This window comes from Astatotilapia calliptera, chromosome 23 (genome assembly GCF_900246225.1).
Source record: "Astatotilapia calliptera chromosome 23, fAstCal1.2, whole genome shotgun sequence".
Lineage (NCBI taxonomy): Eukaryota > Metazoa > Chordata > Actinopteri > Cichliformes > Cichlidae > Astatotilapia > Astatotilapia calliptera.
The window spans coordinates 23,829,976-23,839,366 of NC_039323.1; the positions used below are offsets into that span (position 1 = coordinate 23,829,976).

The following is a 9,391-nucleotide window of genomic DNA, read 5'->3' on the forward strand; positions in this document are numbered from 1 at the left end:
TTCTGCGAGTGCTACAAGTCAAGCCGCTCCTAATTGGTGTGAATTCCACAGTCAAGTAGTTGGAAGTGTAAAAACCTGTGGGTGGGGTCCACTTTGGTTAAGCTGCTTTCAGATGTCAGGCGCAGCAGGAAGAGACTGAGGAAATTAAAAAACAACAATCATGCACCCACCGTGCAGGGGAAGTGCAGATTCAATGAGCCTACATGTTGACAACAGATTAAATCATGTCGATATCGAGTTTGTTTAAAGGGGACCTGTTATTCTTTCACTTATATCCAGCAATATACACTGTTACACTTGTAAATGCTCATAATAAACATGGTTAAAATTTCAAGTAAATCACTCAGAACACAATTAAGGAATCCTTATGTACAAAATGCTCAGACTTCAGACTGCTCTAAATACTCAATTTTGGACTGTTTTTTCTACTTGTTACTCTGAAAGATGTCATACAAAGCCAATGTCCCTATTATATAGCACCAAATTATGACAACGCTCGCCTCAAGGCGCTTTATATTGTAAGGTTAAGAACCTATAATAATACAGAGAAAGCCACAACAATCCAGTGACCCATGTGAGCAAGCACTTGGCGATAGCGGGGAGGAAAATCTCCCTTTTAGCCGGAAGAATCCTTGAGCCAAATTAGTTGTGGCCGACTAGACTTTCCAGAATCTGAAATTTGATGAAACATTTCGTGTGTGCAGTTTAGTTAAGCAAAAATAGAGAAAGAGACGATCAGTTCAGTTCTCAAACTGAACTTTGTTTTTGTGGCAGGAATTTATCATATTTCTTCTTCCAAAAGTTACAAACTCATCAACATTTGAAGCAAAACGAGGGCTCAAGTGTGAAATGTAATTCTGGGCTGCCAAGCCACCTTAAATTGACAGTGCAGGGGTGTCACAGGGGTTCCTACAGCCATCAAATCCTCTCTACAACACCTATATCCTTTATGCATTGCATCATTAAGCATACATCATCTTAACATTAGGAGGGAAACATATATCAGTTTTAACAGAGATTAACAGCTACTACAGCTAATTTCTCTGCTGTTGCCCCTAAAGGTCCCCCTGCTTCTTCTTTTTTTTTTAAATGCATTAAACAAAATCAAACTTGGATATTTTTCTGTGAAGCCATGGGAATTATTTGTCGAGGAGCTCATTTCTGTTTCACACTCAAGTGGCTCTCAGGTTCTCCTCAGCTGGTAGCTGAACTTCTATAACTTGGTGTGATATGCAAACTTTTGAGGTGTGTTAAATACACTGGAGTGAGAAATAAGGATCTGACATCTTTTGTTATTAAAGAAGTAAAATATCTGAGTCTGAGCTGTGTCTTTCTTTTTGTTTAAAGCCTGCACTTGATGATGACAGCAACATTTTAAAACCTCCTCCTTAAATCTTTGTGCCTTCACGCCTGTCACTTCTCAGTATTGCTCGCTGTAAACATATTCATTGCCTCTCTGTCATTTGTATTCATCGCTGCACTTTGATCCATATTCATCCTAAAACACGCTGCTCACTGTGTCGTAGTCCTTGCTCATGTGAGAAGTGCTGGGCAGTGATTTGAGGTACTCCATGTGCCTTCTGGCGTCCTCCTGATTGTGTTTGATGTAGTAAATGATGTAAGCTGTCACCATGGAGAACCAGCAGAACATGGCCACAAACATGGCTACGTCAGTCGTCTTGTGGTGGAAGTTGCAAAAGTTGATCCCTGAGTCCAGGACCTGGATCACCGGCTGTCCCACGTACTCCTCCTGCTCTGACGTGAAACAGCTGACCTCGTTCACCGTCTCAGGGTCGAGCCTCAGCTCCCTCAGTGTCTCCTGCAGTGAGCACTCGCAGTGCCAGGGGTTCTGGGAGAGGCGGATTCGGGCGTGCAGCTTGGTGAAGGTGTCCCTGGGGAGGCCGCTCAGATGGTTGTTTGAAAGATCCAAGGTCCGCAGGGCTTCGGAAACCCCCTGAAAGGCATCGACCTCCACGCTCTCCAAGACGTTGTGAGATAGATCCAGCTCCCTGAGGCGGTGAAGGTCAGCGAAGGCTCCTTTTGGGACGTGTCGGATCTGGTTCGACGAGAGCAGGAGAACCACAGTGTCCTTGGGTAAGTTCGGCGGGATGCTTTCCAGGTTGCGCGAAGTGCACTGCACCACCATGCCGTTCCTCTCTGTGCAGTGGCAGAGCTTAGGGCAGGCATAGGCGGTCATCATCAAAGAGAAGAGAAGTGTTCCCACAAAGAAAAGAGAACTAAAAGAAGAAGGGTTTATGGATGACCTGCACCTTTGAGAGGCCCCCATTAGCCAGCGTTAGGACTGAAATCAGTGCTGCTGGTATGAGGGTGTGTTGCTTTAGAGGCATGAAATACATTCAAGCAAAGGATGTGGCTACAGTTTCATTCTCAACATTCGCTTGAACATCGTTTATTCTGACAGTTAACTGATCCATCTCAAAAGAAGGCAAACGTTTGAAAGTTTGCATACTTGCTAAATGAAATTTCACAGTGAGGTATGGATGATGTAACCCAGAGACAGTACACGGTGGGAAATGTAGTCCATGGTGGGAGGGACACCTCTTCTCCGCCCGGCTGCAAGAAACCTGTGAGAAAAAAAAGATGACAGTGAAACAAAGGGTGAAAAAGATATCGCGGCCCCTTCATCTCACAGCCTCTTTCCAGGAAAAGTAAATAAATAAATAAAATCCTCCCCCTCTTCTCCGACTCCTTCCTCCTTGGAGGGGGAAGTTGGTAAAGTTCAAGATTATCATAATAATACAAGGTTTTCTATAGCATGGGTCCCTCAACTCAAAATCTGTCCCCGCGAGAAAACGACAAGTCATTAAACAAGGTGTGGGCTCATCAATATGCATCAGATGAACTTTGAAAAACAGTGATTTGTGATTAAATAAGAAGTTGCCTGTAGTCTATAAGGTTAGCAGTGATGTATGTGAGAGCATCGAAGGTCGGGATGCAAATTAAAACCCTCTACAGGATGCACTGTATTCAGGCCGATGACAAGGTGCAGACTGAGTGATAAGCAGCTTTTTGATCAAGACTGTGAGTCTCAAACAAGCTGCTGTGTAATGGCTTCTGAATGATGTTCATACGATAAGCTAATGTTTCAGAAACTGCGGTGCCCTTTTGGAAATTACAGGGATATTAACGTGGGTGTAGCAGAGATAAGGATGCAGGAAATAAAAAAGGATATTACAGGTGTAGATGTTATTAAATGGGGGCATAATTCGGAGATAAACTCTCAGAAATTTCAGCTAATTGAGTTTAAATTTCCTTTAAAGCATCTACCTTCTATTTTTGTTCTTTATTTGATATTTTACACGATAAAGTATATTCTAAATGGCAAACTTAATTAATTTGTTAATGTTAATGTTAATGTAAAAAGTATCTGATTAACTGATATATTAATTAACAATTACAACAATAAATGCCCAGCTCCCCTTAGGAATACCATAGAAACACTTTTGCATACATTATTATTCCTATTCATGATAAAGTAATCTTATACTGATCAATACAGGCAGAAATTTTTTTTTTTCTATTTTGGTCTCATTTGGCTTAACTATTTTAAACTAAATTTGGAGTTGGTAACTTACCTGACAGCTTCACTCTGTCCTGCTGGATTTTAAACGGACCGGAGAAACATCCAGGAGTAAATCACCGCCTCATCCTCTGCAAACAAACAGACGTCTCCGCTCAGAATCTAGCTGAGAAAAAGCAGCTGCTTAAAGAGTCCAGCAGTTTAGTCAGGATCTCCTGTCTGTGTATTTGCAGCAGCAGCAGCAGCGGTGAGTCTCTCTCTCTCTCTCTCTTGCTCTCTCTCTCTGTCTGTGTGTGTGTGTGTGTGTGTGTGTGTGTGTGTGTGTGTGTGTGTGTGTGTGTGTGTGTGTGTGTGTGTGTGTGTGTGTGCGCAGAGATGGAGAGGTGAGGTAGCACCGCTGGAGCCCTGGTTCTTCCTTTGTTTGCTTCCGGGAAATACAGCACTTGGAAGACTCCGGGAAAACGTACACAACACAGAAAGTTTTTTGTGTAGTGTACAGTAGCACTGTATATTACCGCTTTGTAGGCTGACACACTAAAGTTGATAATCATTTCATGATAGATTCTAGCATTTTTTAAATATGGAAGAAAAAAATCTGTCTAATCTTTAAGTAGAAATTTTGAGGGGTCCTGCCCACAGTGATAGAAAAATGTGTTTTCTTGTTTTCTTCCAACTCAAAGGGATTAGAAAATAAATTAATTCAGAATATATACAGTTGTGGTCAAAAGTTTACATACACTTGTAAAGCATATAATATAATGGCTCTACCGAGTGTCCCGTTATTTCTAAAACTCTGATTTTTCTCTAATAGAGTGATTGGAACAAATACTTCTTTGTCACAAAAAACATTCATGAAGTTTGGTTCTTTAATGACTTTATTATGGGTTAACAGAAAAAAGTGATCACATCTGCTGGGTCAGAAATATACATACAGCAGTGCTAATATTTGGTTACATGTCCCTTAGCCATTTTCACTGCAATTAGGCGCGTTTGGTAGCCATCCACAAGCTTCTGGCAAGCTTCTGGTTGAATCTTTGACCACTCCTCTTGACAGAATTGTTGCAGTTCAGTTAAATTTGATGGCTTTCTGACATGGACTTGTTTCTTCAGCATTGTCCACATGTTTTCAATGGGGTTTAAGTCAGGACTTTGGGAAGGCCATTCTAAAACCTTTATTCTAGCCTGATTTAGCCATTCCTTTACCACTTTTGATGTGTGTTTGGGGTCATTGTCCTGTTGGAACACCCAACTGCGCCCAAGACCCAACCTGTGTGCTGATGACTTTAGGTTATGTTGAAGAATGTGAAGGTAATCCTCCTTCTTCATTATCCCATTTACTCTCTGTAAAGCACCAGTTCCATTGGCAGCAAAACAGCCCCACAGCATAATACTCCCACCACCATGCTTGATTGTAGGCATGGTGTTCTTGGGGTTAAAGGCCTCACCTTTTCTCCTCCAAACATATTGCTGGGCATTGTGGCCAAAAAGCTCGATTTTTGTTTCGTCTGACCACAGAATTTTCCTCCAGAAGGTCTTATCTTTGTCCATGTGATCAGCAGCAAACTTCAGTCGAGCCTTAAGGTGCCGCTTTTGGAGCAAGGGCTTCCTTCTGGCACGGCAGCCTCTCAGTCCATGGAGATGCAAAACACGTTTAACTGTGGACAATGACACCTGTGTTCCAGCAGCTTCAAATTCTTGGCAGATCTGCTTTTTGGTGATTCTTGGTTGACTCTTCACCCTCCTGACCAATTTTCTCTCAGCAGCAGGTGATAGCTTGCATTTTCTTCCTGATCTTGGCAGTGACGAAACAGTGCCATGCACTTTATACTTACAAACAAATGTTTGCACTGTTGCTCTTGGGACATGCAGCTGCTTTGAAATGGCTCCAAGTGACTTTCCTGACTTGTTCAAGTCAATAATTAGCTTTTTCAGATCCATCCTTTGACTTTCCCATTGTAGCGTTTGTGGGCGTTTGTATCCAATGAGCCCTATTTAACTGGCCTAAGAGAAGTCACCAGCTGTCGTCACTCATAATCGCTCACAAGCAGTTAAGAGGCCATGCTATGAAGCTCAGTTCACTGACAACTTTCTAAGTCACCAAAATTGCTAATTCATGTTGCCGTATGATTATTTTTGACCCAGAAAATGTGATCACCTTTTTCTGTTAACCCATAATAAAGTCATTAAAGAACCAAACTTCATGAATGTTTTTTGTGACAAAGAAGTATTTGTTCCAATCACTCTATCAGAGAAAAATCAGAGTTTTAGAAATAACGGGACGCTCGGTAGAGCCATTATATTATATTCTTTACAAGTGTATGTAAACTTTTGACCACAACTGTATATATATATATATATATATATATATATATATACATATATATTAGGGGTGCAACGATACACAAAATTCACGGTTCGGTTCGATACTTTGGTGTTACGGTTCGATATTTTTTCGATACAAAAAAAATGTTCATGCCTTTTTAATTTGTCATTTATTAAAATTATAAATATATATTTTAACTCAAAAGTACAGTTTTTAAATTTAACCCTAACCCTTGTGCGTGTTTTTTATTTTGACAGCGAATGCGCACCTGCGGACCACTTATGTGCAGCCCTGGTTATTTAGCTCATCATATTGCAGCCACAGAAATTCTTTTGTCCATGAAACCATAAAGCTGCACTTTCTTTTTGCCTTATAGTCTGATTTGTCATAACTTCTCCGTTTTGTGGTAAGCTTTTCTTTGGCTGTCACTTCTTCACCCTGACCTGTCTTATTTGGCTCAGCAGAACTAAAATATATATCCTGCTGCTTTTACACAGGCACTCACATAAGCTCAGCGATTCTCTGCGCGATCAACCTCTCACATGTTTAAGCTTGCTGCGGGAGATTTCACTTGTCATGTTTGCATAGTAAGCTAACGATTAATAAGACGATGTCAGAGGAATTGGTGCACAAATTATCATCACTCACAGATCAGTGCTGTCGCTCTCTATACACAGTTCGCATGATTGCAAAGTGAAAGCAAAAAAACAAGCGCAAATTCAAACGCGATTTCAATATGTCACATATTGACAGTGGCTCACCGATGCCAATGACATAATTACCCAGCTACATTTCTGAAAGAATGCAAAAGCATTGACATATATTTTTCCTTCCTACAATAGCCCGACGGGCAGGGAAGAGATAGATTTTGGTAAAAAAATCGCTAGCCCCAGGACGTCGGGCTAGCGATATTGCAAGCCCTGTATCTGATTGAGGAATCACTCATCTTTGGAAAAGAGAGTTTATTACAGAGAAATGTCTCTTTCCAAAATAAAAGCTATACTATCCGCTTCTTCTGGGCTATATTCTCAGCAGCATAAGGAGAATCATGTGCTAACAGCTGTCTAAATGACTCGGCTAAAGTTAGTAGCATGCTTGTTGTTTTTGTCTTTGCACTAGGATGATGTCGGCGTAAATGTGCAGTCATATGTGTTGTGTTCCCACTAGTGCTTTCAGGTTAATCTCGTTGAAATGACCTTAACGCCACAACACGGCAAATCTCCGTTAACGAGCTACCGCCGATCGCCCCGTGCATGGGACTAGACGGCCAACACGTTAACGAGCTAACTGCGCTAACACACTAGTTCCCACCCATGTAATTGAGCATTGCACGGCACATCCAACATACTGTTTTACTTTAGTCCATGACTCGCTTACCTTCAGGGTCATACATCACATGAAAACCAAAATAATTCCAAACGCCAGATCTGAATGAGGGTGGGGGAGGTCCATGTTACAAGGAGAGCTTAACTTCTGTCTTGCTAGCTTGCCCTGCGCTCTTCCTTCTGACTATGCTGTCTGTGTTGAGCGCTCAGTGGATCTGCGCTCGACAGTGCAGCCTAGGCGGAGCAGTCGAACGCAGATTCACTGAGCGCTCAACACAGACAGCATCGTCAGAAGGAAAGTTGATAAAATAAATTACAAATGTTGTATTGTTCGATACATATGCGTACCGAACCGAAAGCACTGTATCGAACGGTTCAATATCGATACGAATATCGTTGCACCCCTAATATATATATATATATATATATATTATATATTGCTAGGGCAATGCTTCATGGGCCACATGCCGAGCCCCCAACCGCGAGCAGTTATGCCTACCACGACTAGCCGCCAGACATAGTGGCTGGAGCGAAGAGGAGACTGCTACACACCTAGCGCTAGCATTAGAGGGAGATGCACTGCAGATACTCCTTGACCTAGCCCCGGCAGAGCAGCATGAGCTCCAGGCCCTCACCGCGGCACTCGAGAGGCGATTCGGGCAGCGGCACTCCACTGATCAGAGCAGAGAGCAGCTAGCCAACCGGAGCCGTCGACCAGGCGAGAGCCTGGGCACCTTTGCAGCAGACGTGTTGCTGTATGCTCGTCATGGCTACCCGGAGTTTCCAGCAGCAGCCCGTGAGGAGCTAAGCCTGTATGCTTTTCTGCGAGGACTTTTCCCAGAGCGACTACGCCAACATGTCCGCCTGGCCATGCCTCAGACCCTCCGTGAGGTGCTCCTTGAGGTTGAAAGGGCCGAGCCGGTGCTCACCTCGCGACCTAACCAGGAGGTGCCCCCCCCCAAATTACCCCCAAATCAGAGCCGCAGACTGCGACGGGGAGGGGGAGGTCGCCGAGATGTCCCAGCTGCAACCCTCGGTGCCCCGGAGGCATCCTCGTCGACCGCTGCTACCGGTGCGATGAGCCTGGCCACGTGGCGCGTGACTGCCCAGCACCAGCCCCGAAGACCGGAACTACGCAGCCTCAGGGAAATGAGGAGGGAGCAGTGTAGCGAGGGGACCACCGCTCCAGCTTCCTGCCCCCCTCCAAGGACGATGCACAGTGGTGGGCCAAGTTGGGCACCTCAAGGGACTCTACCTGAGCTGCTGTGTTGAGGACCTGCCATGCCAGGCCCTGGTGGACATGGGGTCTACCATTTCCCTGATACGACCTGGCGTGCTCCCTGAAACATCCGGGCCACTGGTGAAGCGTTGGTTGCCCACAGACACCCAGCTGATGACAGTGACGGGGGAGAAAACCGTTATGCGGGGGAAGAAACCGTTGCGGATCCTAGTGAAGGATCTAGAGCTGGTGCACGACTTCTGGCTCGCCGACATTCAAGACCAGTGCATCATTGGCCTGGATCTGCTGAGCCACTGGGGGGCCTGCGTCGACACCGCAAAGCTGGCTATCACTCTTGGCGCAGAGACTTTTGCCCTCCAGCAGGGCCAAAAGCAGGGAGCGGGGACCAGACGAGACAGGCGTCAGGCAGCTGCCGCTCAGCAGATTTCGGATGCAGGTGGCTCCGGGTCATCTCCACTTGCCTCAGCCTCAGCCTCAACCTCCCTCGACTGAGACCATCGAGGCTGTTGATGACCTTTGGCAGTGCAGCAGCGTAGGCCTCAACGTCGACCAGCGCCAGCGGTTGAGGTGCCTCCTGGACGAGAATGTGGACATCTTTGCCGCCAGTGACAAAGACTGTAGGCAGACGAGTCTGGTCCAGCACACCATCGACACCGGCTCTGCTCAGCCCATCCGTCTGCGCCCACACCGGCTGCCCCTCTCAAAACGGCAGGTAGCGGAAGAGTAGATCCGTGTGATGGCTGCGGCTGGGGTGATCGAGCCGTCCAATAGCCCATGGGTGTCACCCGTGGTTCTGGTGGGGAAGAAGGATGGCAGCCCGAGGTTCTGCGTGGACTTTTGCCGTCTCAATGCAGTCACCAAGAAGGACTCATACCCGCTGCCGCGGATCGACGAGGCCCTAGATTACGTTACCGGTTCCAATTGGTTCAGCTCCCTCGACCTACGCAGCGGTTACTGGTAGG

At 45.2% G+C, this 9,391-nt stretch overlaps 1 protein-coding gene across 2 annotated transcripts; it reads right to left on the reverse strand.

Annotated features, from left to right (window-relative positions):
* Positions 1-238: 238 nt before the first annotated feature.
* Positions 239-7,264, reverse strand: LOC113015573 (leucine-rich repeat-containing protein 3-like). Of its 2 annotated transcripts, XM_026157591.1 has the most exons (3): positions 7,242-7,264; positions 3,597-3,672; positions 239-2,585 (listed from the first exon to the last, which is right to left on the reverse strand). In XM_026157591.1, the coding sequence occupies exon 3, from the start codon at positions 2,285-2,287 to the stop codon at positions 1,499-1,501; it is 789 nt and encodes a 262-aa protein (XP_026013376.1). In that variant the 5' UTR covers positions 2,288-2,585; positions 3,597-3,672; positions 7,242-7,264; the 3' UTR covers positions 239-1,498. The 2 variants fall into 2 exon arrangements, with proteins under 2 accessions (XP_026013376.1, XP_026013375.1); XM_026157590.1 differs by lacking the exon at positions 7,242-7,264 and having other exon boundaries at positions 3,597-3,747.
* Between the last annotated feature and the right edge of the window lie 2,127 nt (positions 7,265-9,391).

Coding starts and splice junctions, on each gene's coding strand:
- LOC113015573 (XM_026157591.1), bottom strand. CDS start 2,287: ATGGGGGCCTCTCAAAGGTGCAGGTCATCCATAAACCCTTCTTCTTTT.